The following is a 20,899-nucleotide window of genomic DNA, read 5'->3' as shown; positions in this document are numbered from 1 at the left end:
AAATAATCAAAGAAGAAATCTTGCTTGCTAGATAAGATTAAGCATCAGGCTGCGAAACAGCAGCCTGGCTAATGTATAAAAACTATCAACAGCAGCCTGGCTAATGTATAAAAACTATCAACAGCAGCCTGGCTAATGTATAAAAACTATCATTCAAAACGAATTACCCCACAAAAACATATCTCCTGAAAAAGGCAATAAAATAACAGCAACAAACTAAACAGTAGCCTAACTTGCCATAACTCAATTTTAGTGGCGGCCAATACATTTCATACCTAGGTCTTCAGTCGTGTCCTATCTGAATCAGTCCACATCTTAAAACAATCATAGACGGGTATCTCATGCAGCAAGAATGAATGCCATTTTCTAAAGCAAGAAGCCCAATTGACACAATCCAACAAGTTTCCTTTCACTGCAGCCACAGCTGCACCGCATACATTAGACATTCTACATCTGGTAAAGGTATCAAAATTAACCTCATTAAATAACCCTGGGTTTTTCCTACAGTTCTGTAGTACTTTTTGAGTTCTCTGACTACAGAAACCGAAAGTTTAGAACAAGATTACTTGGGGATATGAAATTAAAGCAAACTGTGTGTTTTTGTATAAATTCTACAAGAACAAAAAAAAAAAAAAAAAATGGTTCTTGAAAAAGCTTAACAACTGTTTTGAGAGGTTACTGTGCAGCTGTTTTGGAAATTTACTGAAAACGGCCTTGTAAATATATCTGAAATAGATTTCTTCTCCTCTATCAGCTATTGTGGAATGAAACAAAAACAATAACTATAAAATCTGAGCTCATGCAGTTTGTTACAGATGCAGTTTGCAAGCTTTGACTAGTGTGCTCTCTGACCATCTAATCAAGTAACGTAAAAATGCACGCCTGCCAGATGGCCCCAGTGTCACCAACTGGAAATATAACTGAATAAAACAACAGCTTTATTTTCATGCACTGTTGATTCTGAAGACTTCAAGACAGATTTCTTTGACTATATGACTGAAATATTATTGTATAGAAACTCCAACATAAACAACTGAGAGAAAAGCTATGAAATGAAGAGAATAGACCTTTGGGAATAATTTAACACATATCCATTGAATAAAATATATTAAAATGTAAATCATTGCTTGTAGGCTAATAGAGAAGACCTTTCCGGCCCTGACGCTCTGCCATTGCTTAATTTCTATCTGGAGCTTTGACTGTTCTATTGTGTGACTAATTCCAGCCATTGTGTGGTTGCAGACAGTTGACAGTAGCTCCCAGGTTGCTGCTCTGCTCCTGTACTGGGGATGATCTCTGTGTAGGTGCAGAAGCATGGATGCCATTTGGCTCCTGTTCACATTATATGCACTGTACAATATTTTACATGTTCTAGAGGTCCAAATATTTATTTTTTTGTTCTTATTTGTTACAGCATAAACTTGTCATTTTGTTTTACTCGTGCATCTAATCGAAAAACTCATCGTACATCATGATTTTTAAAAAATCTAACAAGACATTTTGCTGTATTTTTTCTCTGAAAAGTTTTACTCTGATTTTTGTTGGTAGACAAGAAAAAAAGTAAGAAGACATACTCGGTAGGAAAATCATTTGTACCCAAATACTTTTATCTAACTACCGGAAATGCCCAGGAACGTACATTCTAAATAGTCGACCCAAACAAAACACTGCAGCACACCGGAGCTGAGAAGTTTAAGGACCGCAGACTCTGGAAAACTACTACAGTATGCATACATTAGTACAGGCCCATATGGTGCCATTGGTAATGTACTGTTCTTCCACTGTTTAGTACGACAGTGTACGATTTAGTAATTTTCCGCTCTAGTCAAAGGTTTGTTTTCGTGAAAAATAAGCAACAAGTTGCATGTCTTTAGGTTATGCCGTGCAATCTTTGATACAATTAAGTGCTTTTGTATGCGGTTTACTCCCAGCACGGAAACAGCAAATCCCTCGCTTGGTGGATCTCCTCCCTCACTGGCTCTTTAACAGCGGAGCGCGGATTACTTTAACAGCAGCTACAACAAAAACCAAATATCCGCCTCTTCCCCGGTTAGCAGCCAGCCAAAGCCCACACCCGACCTTAAAAGATATCCAAAAGTAAAAGTCTGACTTTACCTTAACTTTTTTACGACCTTGACAATTATTCATCAGATGATCCTTAAGAATTCAAAGTTTTCTTTCGTATTGCAGACGCGTAGTGGATCACTGCGCCATGCAGTCGCCCGGAGTCCTGTTCCCGGAAAATCCGCGAGGAAAGCGCGCGCGCGCATGTATGCGCGGTTACCGCAAGCTGGAACTAGCCCGAAATCCGGACTGCCCAATAACTCAAACTCCCTCTCGCTGCTCAGGTAAGAGAGATGAGCCCGATCGACCTAATGGTGGCGATAGAGCAGTGTTTTACGTTCTGCCCTTCAATCCCACAGTGAAAATTCTTTCCCCACTTACTTCTTGTTTTCTTTAAAGTATCATTGAATTCTGGAACACGTTTTGTGTTTTTTGAGACACATGCAATTCCATCACCATACCTAATTCCATCACCATACCTAAATCGTATTCAATTGCTCTGAGAGAACTACCTTATAGAAAATAATACTAAAAGTGATTCTAACAATAATTATTTTGTACCAAGAGCAACCCCTGAGCCGTCTCCTTTAATATCTGATGAGTATTTGGGTAAACTAAACCTATTTTAATATAGACTGGACAAAGACATAAAATACAATGATCCAATAATAGTGAATAATGAACGATATTTAATAGATTTGCAAATAACATTATAATATAATAAATATAATATAATATACACGCTTATATTATATAATATAATATACACGCAGTGAAGAATTTTGGTGAAATTAGCTCTCTGTGTCAAATAATGTTCTCACAATAAAAGAAAAGGAGTAGCAGCTTTACTTTTTTTCTTTTTTCGGCATCAGGCCGAAGAGACCACCCAGGCTACTTCCATTTTCATCTCATCTTATACTCTCTTTAAAAGATTGACAGTGTCAAACTTGAGTTTTGAATAAAACTGTATCAACTGTGTATGTGTGAAATTAATTTCCAACCCCTGTTCATACTGCAACTGCCAGGTACAAATAGCATCCATCTGAGTACCCCCTGCTGTGGCCTCACAAGCCACTTCATACATTTACATATTTTTTTAGCTTTACTTTTCTTTTATTACCTGGAAGCACTTTCATGGTGTATATCTCTGAAAAGTTCACCTTCAACTCAATTTACTTTATTTTCATATCAACCATATATACTGTATCTAATATGTGCAAGAAAAAAGTTCTTACATGAAGGACCTTTTTATCATTGTTGATTATTGTCATGATGGAAGAACCAACTACAGCCCATTTCAAGCTTTCTGGCAGAGGCAGTCAGATGTTAATTTAATATCTGCTGAGTCCACAATACCTGCAATTCTATCCAATCCTCTATCCTCGGAAAGAAATCCACAAAACATTAAGGAACCTCCTTAGGTAAAAAAAGTACCACATTAGGTACTTTTTCGTATAGCTACCTCACTGTGTGCAACAAACACACCTCTCTATTTTGGTTTTATCTGACCATAGAACCCTATTCCATTGTCAAGTTCCTTTTGTGTCTGGCAAACTGAAGATGCTTGAGTTTAGATGTTTTTAGATGAGAGTAGAGGCTTTACTTGAAACCCTTCCGACCAACATGTGGTGATATAGGTGACCTGGCATTGTAGTTTAGGAGATTTTCTGACCCCAAGATGCATCTTAATTCTGCAATTCTCTAGCTGTATTCCTTTTTGGCCACATTCTTTTGCCACACTTCACACCTATATTCTTACTCATATAGTAATAAGTCTTGCTCATTGTGATAAAATTACTTTTATAAAAATATACAAATATCAAAACGTTAAATATCACTGGAAATATACTACAAATATGGTAAGCTAATACTTTGACACATTTTTAATCAAAACATTTTTGCAGTTGTTTGATATCCATGAAATCCTACTATTTCAGTGTATTTTAAATAATGACAGCTAAAGAAGTTAAACAATAAATACAAATGTATTTATTGTTCAATGAAATGTACACCAGATGATCACACCCATAGATGAGTCATCTGTCAAGCTGTTGCATTACTCTTTACCTTCACTGGAACGAAATGGCCTAGACCAAACCTCTTCCATATTGACAACTCCCCTGTAGACAAAACATGGCCATTAAGACATAGTTTTGCCGAGATTGGCATGAAAGAACTTAAAGTGGCTTGCACATTAACCTGACCTCAACCCCACTAAGCACCATTGGGCATAATTGTAAAGTGAACTGTGGTGTAGACCTCACAAATTGTTTTGTGGCTGGATGTACACAAATCTTAGCAGCCACATTCTATTTAGTGGAAACTAAAGCTGCAACAACTAATCGATAAATTAGCTAATAATCGATTAAAAGATTCATCGTCAACAACAGACATTATCCATTAGTTGAGCTGCTCAAATTATGGGTTAGCATGATGGTAAGATAACACAGCGAAATGGTGGAGAGTACAGGACAACCTGCAGCATAAAAAAGTGTGCATTCCAAGTCATAAGCGCATTTTATATTAAACGCAACAAAGAAAACAGTAACCTGACAGTTATGTTAGTTTGTGTGGGATGGAAGCACCACAGCGATGCACAAGCACATGGAAAAAAAAAAAAGGTGTCATAGGTGAAGGTGAAACATCAGCACGGTAAGCAAAACTGTAGAATCCTCATCATGTGAAAAAGGTGTAGTTTAACAAAGTGTTATTGTGTAAACTGTATGTTTGTAACATCAGGACAGTCGCAGGTTGTGCAATCAGCTCAAATGTTTATGCATTTGTACATCAATGCAGATTTTTCCTTTTTTAAATTTAATTCTGTAAGCTTGCTGCGTTTCTCCATTCGATTCTTTTTTCATAGCATTTGTCTACTACATTAACAACATGAACTTATCTGTTATAAGATGTGATGTACTGCAGATTTACTACGTTCAAATCCTTGTTTTCAATGTTTGTATATTTAATTTTGCATATATAAATTAATTACTAAACTATATTAAATTAAATATATATTGTAGATGCTTATATCTTCACAACTAAACAAAATGTCTGTGTATTTTGTTTTAAACAAAAATTGTCAAAACAATATTGTATTATATTTTATATAGATTTTTTATGCATGGTTAGCAACTTGCAATCTGAAAAATATATTGTGTAATTGTACAAATGTTGATTTATACAATTGCTTCACCTTTCTTACCAAAGTGCTATTTTTATTAATTTTTTTAACAGAAAGAAACAACCCAGCAAGCAAATAAGTACAAGGTGGTGGGGGTGTGTTCTAGGCTTGTACCTGCTCTCGAAGTCTCTCCTGGTGGCTAATAATGACTGAAGCATGGTGTGGGTACTTCTGCTTAAGGTGCTCCAGAAAGGCATCTCTCTTCTTATCCAAGTCTGAGGGCTGCATGGCCAAAATCTGCTGTGAGGTCCTTGCCCCTCCCACCATAGGGCAACAAGGTACAGCCATCTGGCTTAACTTGCAGTGCTTGGACTCGTTGGCACACAGCACAGTGCTACTCGAGGACTGTTTGCTTTGTATGTGCTCAGTGTCCTTAAGTGATGTCACCTTGTCCATTACATGCTCTAGAAATGAGCAAAAGAGAATTATAATGAAGTCTGTAGGAACTGGCTTTGTTTGTTTGTTTTGAAACTCAACAGTGCTTTACCTTCCTTTATTGAATTTGCTATGATTAATACATTTATTTAGCATTTTAATCTTGTCATTTTTATATCACATACTAAAACAATCCTATACACAAACATGTATATAAATATTTGAACACTGATGAAGATGCTGTTTATTTACAACCCTAATTTCTAAAAAAATTGGGGAAAATGTAAAATGTGAATAAAAACAGAATGCAATGATTTCATAAACCCATATTTTATTCACAATAAAGCATAGAAAACATATCAAATGTATAAATTGAGGAAATGTACCATTTTTAGGAAAAACTAAGTATGATTTTATTCAGAAATGATGAGTGGAAGGAAGGACACAAATGCAGGATGCAGAAAGAGTAATATAAAATACTTTAATGAGAAAGAGTCAGGGGGAAAACACTGGTCAAAAGCCAGCAGACAGAGCAATGCAGGGAAAAACAAAAACAGAATCCAACAAACTGTCCAAAAATCCAAAAGCCACCAAATAGAACGCCTTGGGGGTCGGAAAAAGCCAGATGAAGCATGGAGCGGGCCTCTTGGTGACAGTTATCTGGTTGGCAACCAGGCTTTCTGGCCAATGTGATGAAGCGACAGCCTCTGAGACGTTCTCTGTCATGCAGCAGGTTCAGGGAAGCTGAAAGGCTGGGGGGGGTTTGCTCGACAGGGCAGACAGGCAAAGCGGTGATCTTAGCAGGTCAGGCAGTACCCCCTAGCAGGTCACAGGGGCTGGAGTGACAGCTATTTTTATTTGATGGCAATATTTTTTTTCTTCGGTTTTTCCCATTAGGGGTCATCACAGCAGATCATCTGTCTCACCACATCCATAAACCTCCTCCTTGGTCTTCCTCTTTTCCTCCTCCCTCGTGGCTCCATCCTCAGCATTCTCCATCCGATACACCCCATGTCCCTCCTATGCACATGTCCAAACCATCTTAATCGTGCCTCCCTCATCTTGTCTCCAAAACGTCCTACATGTGCTGTCCCTCTAATAAACTCAGTTCCAATCCTGTCCATCCTCGTCACTCCCAACGAAAGCAACAACATCTTCAGCTCTGCTATCTCCAGCTCCATATCCTGTCTTTTACTCAATGCCACTGTCTCTAAACCATACAACATCACAGGTCTCACCACAGTCCTATAAACTTTCCTTTCTTTACTTTCTCAGATACCCTTCTATCACAAATCACTCCTGCTATCACTCTTCTCCACCCACTCCACTCTGCCTGGACTCTTTTCTTCACTTCTCTAACACACTCTCCATTACTTTTTACAACTCAGTTGACCCCAGGTACCTGAACTCCTCCACCTTCACCACCTCTATTCCACTGCCCTCCCATTCATTTATGTACAGGAACTCTATCTTGCTCTTTTCTTTTCTTTCATTTCCCTTCTCTTCATTATGTACCTCCACCCCTACAGGTTCTTCTCAACCTGCTCCCTACTCTCCCCACAAATCACAGTTTCATCCGCAAACATCATAGTCATAAAAATAGTATAATACTTTATATAATCCATAATCTTTTCTGACCTCATCGCTTAACCTGTCTATCACCACTGCAAACAGCAAAGGGCTCAGAGCCAAACCTTGATGCAGTCCCACATCCTCCTCAAACCAGTCTGTCAATCCTACTTCACACTTCACTGCTGTCAAAATTTCCTCATACATGTCCTGCACCATCCTCACATACTTCTTTTCCACACCTGACTTCCTCATACAATACCACACTTGCCAACCTGTTGTACACTTTCTCTAGATCCACAAACACACAACACAACCTTCTGACCTTCTCTATACTTGTTCTTCAACATTCTCAAATATTGTGTTCCTAGTGCTCTTCCTCAGCATGAAACCATACTGTTGCTCACAGATGGTTACCTCTTCTCTCAGCCTGGCTTCCACTACTCTTTCACATAACTTCATGGTGTGACTGATCAACTTTATTCCCCTGTAGTTACTGCAGGTCTGTACATCACCCTTATTCTTAAAGATCGGTACCAGCACACTCCTTCTCTATTCCTCAGGCATCCTCTCACCTTCCAAAATCTGGTGAAAAATTTCACTGCATCTCTCCTAAACATCTCCATGCTTCTACCGGTATGTCTTCTGGTCCAACCAAATGTTCACACTTCATCCTCTTAATCAATGTTCTCACTTCCTTACTTCCTTACTTCTTACTAATCCTATCCACTTCCTGTTCCACTTCACCTTATCCAACCTTCTCTCTCTCATTTTCTTCATTTTTCAACACACTCTCATTACTAGTCAGCATTTCCATCTCCAACCTTTATTGTTTTAACTTGCAGCACATCCTTCCCAGCTTGGTCCCTTTGCCTCGCCAATCTGTACAAACCCTTTTCTCCTTCCTTAGTCTCCAACATCCATACAGCTTTTTCCTTAGTTTTTGCCACATCCCACTTCACCTGCTGTCCTTGTACGCTGCCTTCTTTTTTCATCTCAAATCTCAGTCTCCTGTACTTCACAGGCATTCTCAACCCTCTTTGGCAAAAGTAGCTAAGTAGCTAAGTAGCTAAGTGTCAAATGAATTTCAGTCGGCAGCTGAGGGTTATACTTGCATGAAGAATGACAGTAATTAATAAATATCCCTGAAAGGCATTAAAGAGAAAGGAATGCTTGCTTATAATGTATTATACGAATGCTTTAATTTAAATATTTTACATTGGATTAAATTGCTCATAAAGTACAAAAACAGATGAAAATGTATTTGTTTTGTTAAATTTTATGTGACACACCACATTCCTATGCATTTTAAATCCAGCACAATACCAACCAAGCATTTTAAACCCAGGAAGGGTATTAATAACAATGTTCAAATATAGCACATTTTACTCTATTTATGCAATCATGTAATACTATTTATTTCAATTTTTACTGCAAGCAGCATTTCTGGTGTTAATGTGTTTGACAAGCCTTTTAGTGTCATAGCACAGCAAACATGTTCCTAGTGCTATTTATAGACAACACACACTAGTTCTAGACAGCTGATCAAGTGAACCATTGAAAATAGATGCCATAAAATAAACAGCTTGTGGATAAAACATAAGCTTCTTCATGTTTTAGCAGTCATTACCTTCATCAGTGGAGTTACTTCTGCTCTTCAATACTTCCACTCTTTTTCTTGGTATTTCCATTTCAAGACAGTTTTGGAGATGGTGAAGAAGAAAGTGAAAGTCTGATCATAATTACAAGTAAGATATTCAGTTTATATCACATTATAACAAAAGTGTTTTTTCAGACTATGACTTGCAAGAGTATTAAAAATAACCCTCTTAGTTTCAACACAAACTGTGTGTTCCCAGCGTCCCCTAACATAAAATGAAGAGCCCCTTACCAACAGGTGTTAGAGAAGCTCACTCTATTTCACTCCCCACTCATTTTACCACTACTTTGGTCCCCTATCATTTGTGAACAAGTGTGCTTCAAAAAGGTCTGGCAGTTCTTGCACTGTGAAAAAGACAGACGCAGATTAGTTTACTGGATATATAATTTAAAAGAGATATAATTTATATTACATGTATTTGTTATTTTATAATTGTATAAAACTTTGTATCATTTTCACCTTCTAGTCAAGATGTTCCAGTCTAAGATTTTTGGGACTTTTGTGATTTTTGCTCATATATACATAGTCACACTAATTTTGGCACCCTTGGTAAATGTGAGCTGTGAAAATTTGTCTTTAATGTTTAATCATTAGATTTTTTTATTCCAAAAATACTTCTCTTATGAATGTCAAAAAATTGCAAATACACCACAGTTTTTAAAAATACAACATTTGTTAAATATATGTGCTACAATTATTGACACCTATTAGTCAATACATCTTTACCAGCTGTGAGTCTTCTATAATGATAAGGTTGGAAAATACATGGCAAGGATGATGAAACCATTTCTCCTTACAGAATGTTTATCAATAATTTCAAATCTCATCAGCTGACTACCAGAGGTGAGCGTTCCTACTCTCTCTTACCCTCATTCTTCTCCTGCCTCACTGAACCTTCCTCTTTCATCATCCAATTATGGAGATTACTAAATAATATGCAATTAACTTAACCATTCTGTAAATTTAAATCTAAATGGATTGTATTTTGAATTAACCATTTTAACAATAAAATTATAAACTATTTAGATATGATTATGTTCAAAAGCTGCTGTTTTAACCAACAAATTTGCAGCATTGTGACATCCGAACATACATAGTTCTTGTTCATAGAACAATGTTGGAGGAACACTATTGTATAGGATGTCTTTGGATGTGGTTGCATTAAATTTTCCCTTTACTTAATCTAGGAGACTCAAACAAGTTTTAGGTAGACAAAGCCCCTGCGCAAAAAAACAGCTGCATTAAGATAGGGTTTACTTAGTTGGAGTGGAAGATCTTCAATGGCCTACTATAGAGCTCTGACCTCAACCCTAATTAATACCTTTGGGAATAAGTGGAATGCTGAGTGCACCCTAATCCTCCTCACCCTACATTAGTATCCGACTTTACTAATGACCTCATCTTCCCAGATACATGGAGGTTATTATAACAGCAAATGAGGACTACATATGGAATAGGATGTTCGAAAAGCACATACGAATCTTCAACAAAGATACAGGGTTCAACAAAATTGTGTACATATAGTGTATGACCTCATCTCCTCTGAGCCACATCAGAGTGCCATCAGCATCAAAGAATGCCAGTTATGTAACAAAGACTACAGCAACTTTTAAATTTTTTTAAAACTCTGTTACAATTTACTCTCTGGATTAGTACACACTTTGCCTGAATCCACTTTTAGTTTTTTTTTAGAACAAGCTAATGGGCTACTTCAGCTGCTTATCTGAACATGACCTGTCTGAAATACTTTCTAAGCCAAAGTTTTGAACCTTAATGTTACAAAATAGGTATTATCCTTAACTACATTACTATACTGTTCAGTTATTTTCACTGTAGCATTACATAAGTGAAGTATGTGATATTTACTTTATATTGTTAATAAACTTTCTTTCTGCTTTTCCCGTTAGATGTCGCCACAGCGGATCATCCGCATGTTTGATTTGGCACATGTTTTTATGCTGGATGCCCTTCCTAACGCAACCCTCCCCATTTATCCGGGTTTTGGACCGGCACTAAGGCTTGTGCAACCCTAATGGCTGGGGTCGGTTCCCTGACCGGGGATCGAACCCGGGCCACAGCGGTGAGAGCGTTGCATCCTAAACACTAGACCACCAGGGAACGCTTACCATATTTTTCAGACTATAAGCCACTATTTTTTTCCCATGTTTTGAACCCCACGGCTTAAACAACGAAGAGGCTAATCTATGGATTTTTCCTGGGTTTTTCCCGGTTTCACAAACTTCAAGCCAAAAAACTGAGCCCCATAACATTAGACCAATTAAACTTCCGAACGGAAACGAAAAAACGCACCTCACCTGTGTTCTGAGCTGCACGACATCGGCACGGAAATTTTTCAACGCACGACAATGGCAAAAGAAAAACTCGAGAGAAATAGTTGTGAAAGGAAGGAGGAAGACAGTGAACAATTACTTTCTTGGTAGGCTACTGTTTAGATACAAGCCGTTGTAATGCGTTGAGTCTGGGTGAAGGGAGAGTTCGCTAACTCCAGTTGCAACAGAAATCATATAAGCACAGACAGGTTTCCAAAACTCGTGCTTTTTTAGTTTTCTTGGCAACAGCGCTACGGTTTAGTCAAAGAAACTTAGAAATGAGCATCAGAAAATAATAAGGACATATTCCTCGGTTTACACACATGCAGTAATACGGGAAAAATGCGGCGGCAGGCTATTCCCAAAATTCCGCTCTGCTCTTAAAGGAGACACAACATATTTCACCCGTTACACCGTGTAACAGACACTGTCTTTCGTTAAAGCCTGTGTAAAGTTCATTAGTTTCAATGTATATATATATATATATATATATATATATATATATATATATATATATATATATATATATAGGCTTATAGACAGGTGCAGCTTATTTATGTTCAAAATAAAAATCTTTGTCAAATTCCTATATATAGGTGTGCTTAATAGTCCGGAATTTACGGTACTTTATATTGTTAATAAACTTTCTAAAGAAATGTTTATTCGAGCAGTTTCTATCTAACTCTTGCTGACGGATTCAATTTTTACACTGATCGTAGATCCTGAATAATTCATAGTAGTTACAACATATAAAAATAATGATCAAAAAAGGCTGGACTGGATACGCAGATATTTAGCAGATATGCAGCTAAATATCTTTTTACCAATTAGGTAAATAACGTACAAATATCATATATCATCAAATGTCAGCCAAAAGTATGTGCATCAATATTTATACCATCTATATACCATGTTCATGTATATATTCTATCCTTGCTCCCTGTATTCACAGAAACATATTGTTATAATCATCATTAATTATATAATAACTCCTATATGAAAATGTATTTCCAAGAGTGTCAGAGCGAAGACCTAAAATGGGTCGTTGTTTAAAAAGTTCACAAAGGAGGGAAACTAGTTTGAACTCTTAAGCAGCGCATGAGAAACATATCAAGAACATACTGTAATGTATCCTAGAGTGTTCCCATTGTTTGTGTTTCCTCAAGCTTTTTCCTGCTTCCTTCTATTGAGAGCTGAATGTAGAAAAGGTAAACAAGTGGATTCAAAAAGAACTTTTAAGAAAACTCCTAACTCAATCTGCAGCTATTGGAGCTTCTGATTATAAAATAAAACACTGAAGTTATAGAATGCAAACTTTGTCTTTTTCAACAACTATTTAAGAAAAACCTCTTAATTATTAACCATTTTGCAAAGTTGTGTGTAAATATTTTTTCATAGTTCTAAGCAGCACAGAAATTGCAGATCAATCGTGAGGTGATTATAATTGTACATTGCATGCTTCTTAAAACTATCTGTTAGTCTGCCTTTAAAATGTCCACCTCCACTACATTTATTATCCTAAATTAGACGCACCTTTTTGAGGTCGTTAGCTGCATAAAGACACCTGTCCACCAGATACAATCAGTAAGAATCCAACTACTAACATGGCCAAGACCAAGGAGCTGTCCAAAGACACTAGAGACAAAATTGTACACCTCCACAAGGCTGGAAAGGGCTACAGGGAAATTGCCAAGCAGCTTGGTGAAAAAAAGGTCCACTGTTGGAGCAATCATTAGAAAATGGAAGAAGCTAAACATGACTGTCAATCTCCCTCAGACTGGGGCTCCATGCAAGATCTCACCTCGTGGGGTCTCAATGATCCTAAGGAAGGTGAGAAATCAGCCCAGAACTACACGGGAGGAGCTGGTCAATGACCTGAAAAGTGCTGGGACCACCGTTTCCAATGTTACTGTTGGTAATACACCAAGACATCATGGTTTGAAATCATGCATGGCACGGAAGGTTCCCCTGCTTAAACCAGCACATGTCCAGGCACGTCTTAAGTTTGCCAATGACCATTTGGATGATCCATAAGAGTCATGGGAGAAAGTCATGTGGTCAGATGAGACCAAAATAGAACTTTTGGGTCATAATTCCACTAAACGTGTTTTGAGGAAGAAGAAGCATTGAAGAATTAGAGCATTGAAGATGGGTCGAGGCTGGGTCTTCCAACATGACAATGACCCGAAGCACACAGCCAGGATAACCAAGGAGTGGCTCTGTAAGAAGCATATCAAGGTTCTGGCGTGGCCTAGCCAGTCTCCAGACCTAAATCCAATAGAGAGTCTTTGGAGGGAGCTCAAACTCCGTGTTTCTCAGCGACAGGCCAGAAACCTGACTGATCTAGAGAAGATCTGTGTGGAGGAGTGGGCAAAAATCCCTCCTGCAGTGTGTGCAAACCTGGTGAAAAACTACAGGAAATGTTTGACCTCTGTAATTGCAAACAAAGGCTACTGTACCAAATATTAACATTGACTTTCTCAAGTGTTAAAATATTTATTTGCAGCTGTATCTTACAAATAAATAGTAAAAAAATCATACATTGTGATTTCTGTTTTTTTTTTAGATTATGTCTCTCACAGTGGACATGCACCTACGATGACAATTTCAGACCCCTCCCTGATTTCTAAGTGGAAGAACTTGCAAAATAGCAGGGTGTTCAAATACTTATTTTCCTCACTGTATATATATATATATATATATATATATATATATATATATATATATATATATATATATATACTTTTATCATGGTCTTTTAAACATGCTGAATGAGGTTTTTCTCTGAACAGATGTTTCAGAAACAGCTGGAAGAATGTGACCAGACATAAAACATAGTTCAAACATATTTCAATTATTATAAAATATTTAACTCAGCCAGGCATTTCACAAGACATGTTCATCCTTCACACTTATAAAAAAATAGCACTGCTAAATTCCAATGTAGTTAAATACATTTTGATGTGTATTTAAAAGAGTATTAATTATCTTGTGTTGAATTCCAAACAAATTGACGGTCAGTTCCAACAACTTTGAGTTTAGATTAAAAAAGATTTGACTTTTATTCTATACTGTCTGTACTTTTATTTTGGAAGTGTCCCAAGGCCTGAAGCAAATCTAGTGGAGTGGCAAATGGAAAAATGGTAAAGATCAGTGTTGGGGGTAATGCGTCACAAGTAACGTGCGTTACGTAATAATATTACTTTTCTGGAGTAACGAGTAAAGTAGCGCGTTACTTTATAAATTTACACATTAATATCTGAGTTACTTTTCAGTTAAATTATTTTGCATAAAAAAATAAATACTGAATTAAAATGAACGTAGTCTCGTAGAATCGCGCATTCTTACGTGCGGGAACAGAAGCTGGTCAGAAGCGGAGATGGCAAACCAGAGCATTACATTACTGTGATGGAAGTGTTCTTATTATTTTGAAATAGTCGAGGAAAAAAGAAAGAAATAATGGTTAAGTGTAGATTATGTGTTGGTGAAAAGCTCTTGACAAATGCAATAAAATAGCACTTAAAAAAAAAAAAAAAAAAAACATCTGCATGCAAAGCACAGCACTACAGATGTGTGTGTGTGTGTGTGTGTGTGTGTGTGTGTGTGTGTGTGTGTGTGTGTGTGTGTGTGTGTATAATGTTGAATATATGCAACAATATGCAATGTTGCATATATGGAAATGGAGACAGAAATATAGAAAACTTTTGCTGACTTTCCAACACTGCAGCTCTATGGACTGCTCAGAATAAAAGTTTTTCGTGGGAGACACATGTACGATGCCTTTGCAGTGGAGAAAGAGAGCAAATTCACAGCTCATTTGCTCTTTGTGGGAAGATAAACTGCCACGGTCACTGATAAAAGCGTGAACTTTGTAAAAGCGTTCAGAATGTTTCAAGCTGATGATGAAGCAGAGAATGATGTAGACGAGGACGAGGTCATATTTACGGAATTGTTTTACGTGATGACAGCGAAAGGTATGTTCTCCCTCCACATCACTGGTGTGCAGCCCACACCCTTAACCTTATTTACACAAACGATAGTTACATTCCTGACGGCAAAGGCAGATTGAAAAGCAGTGTACAGAAGAGCGACTGGAAAGTGTTCAGCCTTGTGGTCAAAATTTAGTCGATCATCTTATTGTTGTTATCTAAGAAGTTATTAAGCATTTTAAATTTTGCCCTAATATAACTTATTTCTTAATGGCAATTATCTATATTACACCTGTTACACCTGTAAGGCCTGAAAGAGATACAGGTAACGCAAAAGTAATATAATGCATTACTTTCCATAAAAAGTAACTAAGTAACGTAATTAGGGAGTAACTCAATATTGTAATGCATTACTTTTAAAAGTAACATTGCCCAACACTGTTAAAGACACAGAACAGCAGCCTCTGTCTATAAAACTGTTGAAAATAATAAAGCACTAAATATTTCAGTGTGTTTGTAATGAATTGGAGGAGAAAACTGAGCAGTGTAAATAGTGTAAATATCTGCCATTTGACCACTTATATATCAAATATAATCCATATTTAAATGAAAAAAGGAACTTATGCAGCTATTTTCTGCCTGAAAAGTAAGACACAGGACTGATGCTGCTTTCAAGATGGAAAGATTCAGCATTTAAAGGTTGCTTTGTCATGACAAGTATTGCATTTTTAATTTGCCATAGCTTGGGTACAGACCCTGCAAACAAATCAGAAAAATAACAACAATAAGAGTATAAATCTCACTCACCTTCACACATACTGTACACTTGCTGGAAAGTCCCTTTGCACAAGCTCAAATCAATCTCTTCGACCTCAGTCCAGAATTACTCGTGCAGTGTGTGTGTGTGTGTGTGTGTGTGTGTGTGTCATGTTGAATGTTTTGTACCTTTAGAGGGTAGGGAGGAAGACTTATAGCAGCTAATGCACTTATTCACACCGCACTTTCCAGCGGGCTTTCGAATCTTAACAAAAAAACAGCACAATTCAACAAAAAGCTCATAAATAAATAGAGGAGACACAGCAGAGTGTCGGGAATAACACACGGGAGTCCTCATGCGTTACCCGCTGGATCACTCACATGGTTTTATATGGGCATCTAGTGGTCCGGAATATTCCGCGCTGTCAGACTGTTCGAACAGGATAAATAGCAACAATGACAACACATGCAGTAAATCTCGGTAACCGCTAACGCAAATTGTGCCTTGATTACTCTCTTGACTACATTTATCGTCGAATTATTGTTTTAATATTGAAGAGCGACTGCTCCCATAATGAATATACTTACGGTAGGTTTACTTTCATATTCATTCATATAAGCATGCACAATAAATATGCAAATGACTACTCAATGTATAACCCCCTCAAAAAAGATGCTTGATCAATAATGTTATATAAATGTGTTAATGAAAGGATATGTTATGACCCGGGGGGAAAGTCACTAATATTTACCGCCAATTGACATAATCTCCCACATGGAGAGATTGCAGTAAAGTAATAAAAGTGTTCAAAAAAGATATAGTTATCTCTTTCTTTAATTGGAACAGTTGGAACAAAATGACATTTGGACACCTTAAGTGCTGATCATTTTCTTTCAGGTTAATTAATTTAACTTGATTATAACTGCTTAAAATATTTCCAGACATACATGCAAAATTTTATCCTAATTTGATCCACTAATAGCAAATATCTGAATCAGAATCAGAATGGGGTTCATTGCAAAGTGTACTCTCTCTCTCTCTCTCTCTCTCTCTCTCTCTCTCTCTCTCTCTCTCTCACACACACACACACACAAACACACCAACCCAATGTTACACACAAAAATTTGTCTTAGTGACAATAGCGTTTAGGTTCAACAAAATATAAATAAAAAACAAAAGAAAGAAACATTCAAATTGCATGCACAAGTAATATTACAATTATTACTACTGTTACTATGTAATATGAATGCTACATTTACTAAATTATAGTACTATTAATATATATAAGTACTAGTAACTAAAGCTGTCTGACAAATGTAGTGAAGTAAAAAGTGCAATATTTGCCTCTCGTAATGAACATTAGGTACCTCATGTTTGTGAGTAAATGTGCTTATTACATTCCACCAGTAGAAGAAAAACGTCATAGACCCCAAGGGAGACTTGAACTGAGTCAAGTATGTTGCTACTGGGGAGAACAGTGCGTAGAAAAGAAAGATAAAACTGAGTTAAAGTTTATGCACTGAAGGACAAGGATAAATACACCTCAAAAGCCAATGTGTAAGCAAACATTTAATGAGGTATCAATGTACCACATTAAGTGAGGTTATAAAGTGTAATAATAATATTTATGCTGCTAATATCAGCCCTCACTGATGCACAGTCAAACAAATAACATTTTTTGTTCCACATTCTAGGATTTCCAGGCCCAATCATAGCATAAAGAAAATGCTCTAGTTAAAATCTCAGATGACCGTCCGTCCAAGGCTACATCTCCCTGTTAGTTTTACTCAGTGCTGCATTTGAAACTATAGCTTATGACTTTCACCTAGATTGCTTACAGAATTACATAGGCATTTAGGGACTGGCATTAAGTTGTTTTAAATTTTGTAGATTTAAATGAAGAACTATCCAGGTTAATGCAAGTTAATGTTGGGGTGCCACAAGGTTCAGCTCTAGGACCATTGCTTTTCACAATATACATGCTTCCCTTGGAAAATATTATTAGAAAGCATGGGATTAGTTTCCACTGTTATGCTGATGATACCCAGCTATATATCTCCTTAAAACAAGACAAATATCCCAATTGGCCAAGTTAACTGAATGTGTTAAAGAATGAAAAGATTGGATGACGCACAACTTTCTATTATTAAATTCTGATAAGAAGGAGATTTTGCTCATTGGCCCAAAAGCCAGTACACAAAAGCTCCAGCATTTCAACCTGCATTTAGACAGATGTTCTGTAACTACTAGTTCAACAGTAAGAGACCAGGGAGTTATTTTAGACAGCAACTTGTCTTTTAAAAATCATATCAACCATGTTACAAAAACAGCCTCCTTCCACCTTAGAATATTGCTGAGCTAAAAAAAACGTTGTATATCCGATGCAGAGAATCTCGTCTATGAGTTCATGACCTACAGATTGGACTATTGTAATGTATTTTTAGGTGGTTGTCCTGCATCATTAATAAACAAGCTACAGTTAGTCCAGAGTGCAGCAGCCATGTTTTCACAAGGTCGAGAAAATATGGCCATATAACCCAAACTTATCAACCCTACACTGGCTACCTTAAGTTTCAAATCAACTGCAAACTATTGCTACTTATTTACAAAACACTAAATGGTTTAGCTCATGTATCATGTATCTATCCAGTCTTCTAACACGCATACAATCCATAACGCTCTTTGAGATCTCAAAACTCTGGACTTCTAGTAGTTCCTAGAATAGCAAAGTCCACTTAAGGCGGTAGTTCATTGTCACATTTAGCTTCTAAACTTTGGAATAGTTTTTTTGACAGTGTTTGGGGATCAGAAACATTTTTTCAGTTGAACTGTAGATTAAAGATATATCTTTTTAGGGAGTCCTACACAGAACACATCACGTATCATAAATTTGTGCTTCAGTCTGATCAAATGCACATTGTCCTACGCATTACCTTATCTGAACTTGTGCTTGTAAATATTATGAACAGCATCTATGCTAATTCCTCTCCATTGCTTCTCTTTCTATTCCCATCCTGAGGCATCCCGAGGTTGTACTAGCTCCAGTTGTGTCCCACCTAATGAAGATTATGGACATTCAAAGAGTAGATGCGGACCCTGCAAACATCCCGAACCATGTAGAGACGTATCAGCGCCATTTGGAACCCATTTCATGTAGAGTTTTAATATTGGACCTTTTTAAATGTTTAAAGGCTCTGCCATGGAAGAGTTGGTGTTGGATCTATAATGATCTCAGATGTTGAGCTATTTTAGGAGTTGCTCAGTATCATCATTTCCACAACGTCAAATGACGAAAACCATTCAGTAACATTTGCCTCACGCATTTTGCCATGTTAAAACCAGGTTTCATCCATGAAGAGAACACCTCTTTAAAGCGCCGGATGCCATTGAATGTGAGCATGTGCCCACTTAAGTCGGTTACGATGATGGACTGCAGTCAGGTTAAAACCCCAATGAGGCTTTCTGACAGTTTGAGCAAAAATCTTTGGTTATGCAAACGGATTGTTGCAGCAGCTGTCCAGGTGGCTGGTCTCAGACAATCTGGGAGGTAAGATTCTGGAAGTGCAGGTCCTGGGCTGGTGTGGTTACACATGGTCTGCGAAAGTGATTTCTCCGAATTCTCTGAAACGCCTTTGGAGTTTGCAGTTTTATCAACAAGCACACTGACACAGATTTCGCAAGTTTTAAGGAAGCGTGCAATTGGCATGCTGACTGCAAGAATGTCTACCAGAGCTGTTGCCTGGGTTCATTTTTTGACCATAAGCACTGGTGCCCCCAGGGATGTGTTCTCTCCCCATTGCTCTTCTCCCTGTACACCAATGACTGCACCGCTACAAACTCCTCTGTCAATCTCCTGAAGTTTGCAGATGACACAACAGTTATCAGCCTTATTGATGACTGTGGCAGCGGGGGTGTGGCCGAGCGTCGTTTTGTGAATGGGGGCGGGGCAGGATGCAGGTAAGCGGGGATTTGCCTCACCTGCAACTAATAAGACCTGATGTCTGTGCTCTCTTTTTCAGTGATCAGGAGGCGCATAAAAGCTGAGTGAGCGGAGGCGTGTGTGTGTATGTGTGTGCCAGAAGTGCCAAATTTGTGAGACAAATTAAACAGAAAAGAATTCATTGAATAAAAACGGCGGTGACGCCTGAGAACCGACCTGTTGTGGCTGTCCTTTTTCCTCACTCCCACTCGCTCTTCCACAATGACGTTGATAAGTCTGCATGCAGAAGCAAGGTTCAGCAGCTGGCTGTATGGAGCAGTCATAACAACCTGAAGCTTAACACGCTCAAAACAGTGGAGATGACTGTGGATTTTAGGAGAAACCAGCTGCACTCCCCACACTCACCATCATGAACAACAACAATAAGAGTTTAAATCTCACTCACCTTCACACATACTGTACACTTGTGTGCTCAAATCAATCTCTTCGACCTCAGTCCAAAATTACTTGTGCAGTGTGTGTGTGTGTGTGTGTGTGTGTGTGTGTGTGTGTGTGTGTGTGTGTGTGTGTGTGTGTCATGTTAAATGTTTTGTACCTTTGGAGGGTATGGAGGAAGACTTATACCAGCTAAGGCACTTCAGTGGAGTCATTCAGGTTCCTGTGCACCACCATCTCTCAGGGCCTGAAGTGGGTCAATCACATCGACTCCATTGTTAGAAAGGCCAAACAGAGGATGTATTTTCTTCATCAGCTGAGGAAGTTCAACCTGCCACAGGAGCTGCTCAAACAGGTCTACTCAGCCATCATCGATTCTGTCATATGCACTTCATTAACCCTCTGGTTAGAATGTCTGAAAGTATTATTGGTGGTCCCCTGCCCACTCTACAGAAACTGTACACATCTAGATTGAAAAAAAGGGCTCAGGAAATCACTCTAGATTCCTCACATCCAAGCCACATGCTTTTTTAACTTTTGCTGTCTGGCAGACACTATCTACGTCATAAAGACTTAAATGCTCTCCCCATTGTGCAATAAAATAAAAAAAATGCCACTTTTTACTTATCTAAATCTGTACTTTTCTTTCTTTTTTATTT

General features: G+C 37.7%; 1 protein-coding gene and 2 long non-coding RNA genes across 18 annotated transcripts in view; 2 read left to right on the top strand and 1 right to left on the bottom strand.

Annotated features, from left to right (window-relative positions):
• The window catches only part of si:ch211-285f17.1 (sickle tail protein), a 76,321-nt gene extending 60,280 nt beyond the window's left edge, over positions 1-16,041 (bottom strand). For 9 of the 13 annotated variants that reach the window (XM_046848625.1, XM_046848640.1, XM_046848626.1 and 6 more), the window contains exons 1-2: positions 8,820-8,895; positions 5,360-5,649 (exon numbers count right to left, since the gene is read on the bottom strand). In XM_046848625.1, coding sequence (XP_046704581.1) covers positions 5,360-5,649; positions 8,820-8,880 — 351 coding nt within the window. In that variant the 5' untranslated portion in view covers positions 8,881-8,895. Of the gene's footprint in view, positions 1-2,115; positions 2,254-5,359; positions 5,650-8,819; positions 8,896-15,915 lie in introns of those variants that run through there. The other 4 variants (XM_046848628.1, XM_046848639.1, XM_046848635.1 and 1 more) reach the window with 4 other exon arrangements.
• On the top strand, positions 1,636-10,788 carry LOC124385340. 4 transcript variants are annotated; one of them, XR_006925726.1, is made up of 5 exons: positions 1,636-1,724; positions 1,932-2,097; positions 2,191-2,348; positions 5,299-5,523; positions 8,887-10,788. It is a non-coding gene; the product is annotated as an uncharacterized LOC124385340 (long non-coding RNA). The 4 variants fall into 4 exon arrangements; XR_006925724.1 differs by having other exon boundaries at positions 1,661-1,831; XR_006925725.1 differs by having other exon boundaries at positions 1,661-2,097; positions 8,887-8,937; positions 9,649-10,788.
• A 286-nt stretch (positions 16,042-16,327) lies between the features above and the next one.
• Positions 16,328-20,020, top strand: LOC124385341. The gene is made up of 2 exons (XR_006925727.1): positions 16,328-16,453; positions 18,885-20,020. It is a non-coding gene; the product is annotated as an uncharacterized LOC124385341 (long non-coding RNA).
• Positions 20,021-20,899: the final 879 nt, after the last annotated feature.

The sequence above is a fragment of the Silurus meridionalis genome, chromosome 4, assembly GCF_014805685.1.
Source record: "Silurus meridionalis isolate SWU-2019-XX chromosome 4, ASM1480568v1, whole genome shotgun sequence".
Lineage (NCBI taxonomy): Eukaryota > Metazoa > Chordata > Actinopteri > Siluriformes > Siluridae > Silurus > Silurus meridionalis.
The sequence above is the reverse complement of the archived record's forward strand: the minus strand, read 5'-3'. Positions and strand labels throughout refer to the sequence as shown.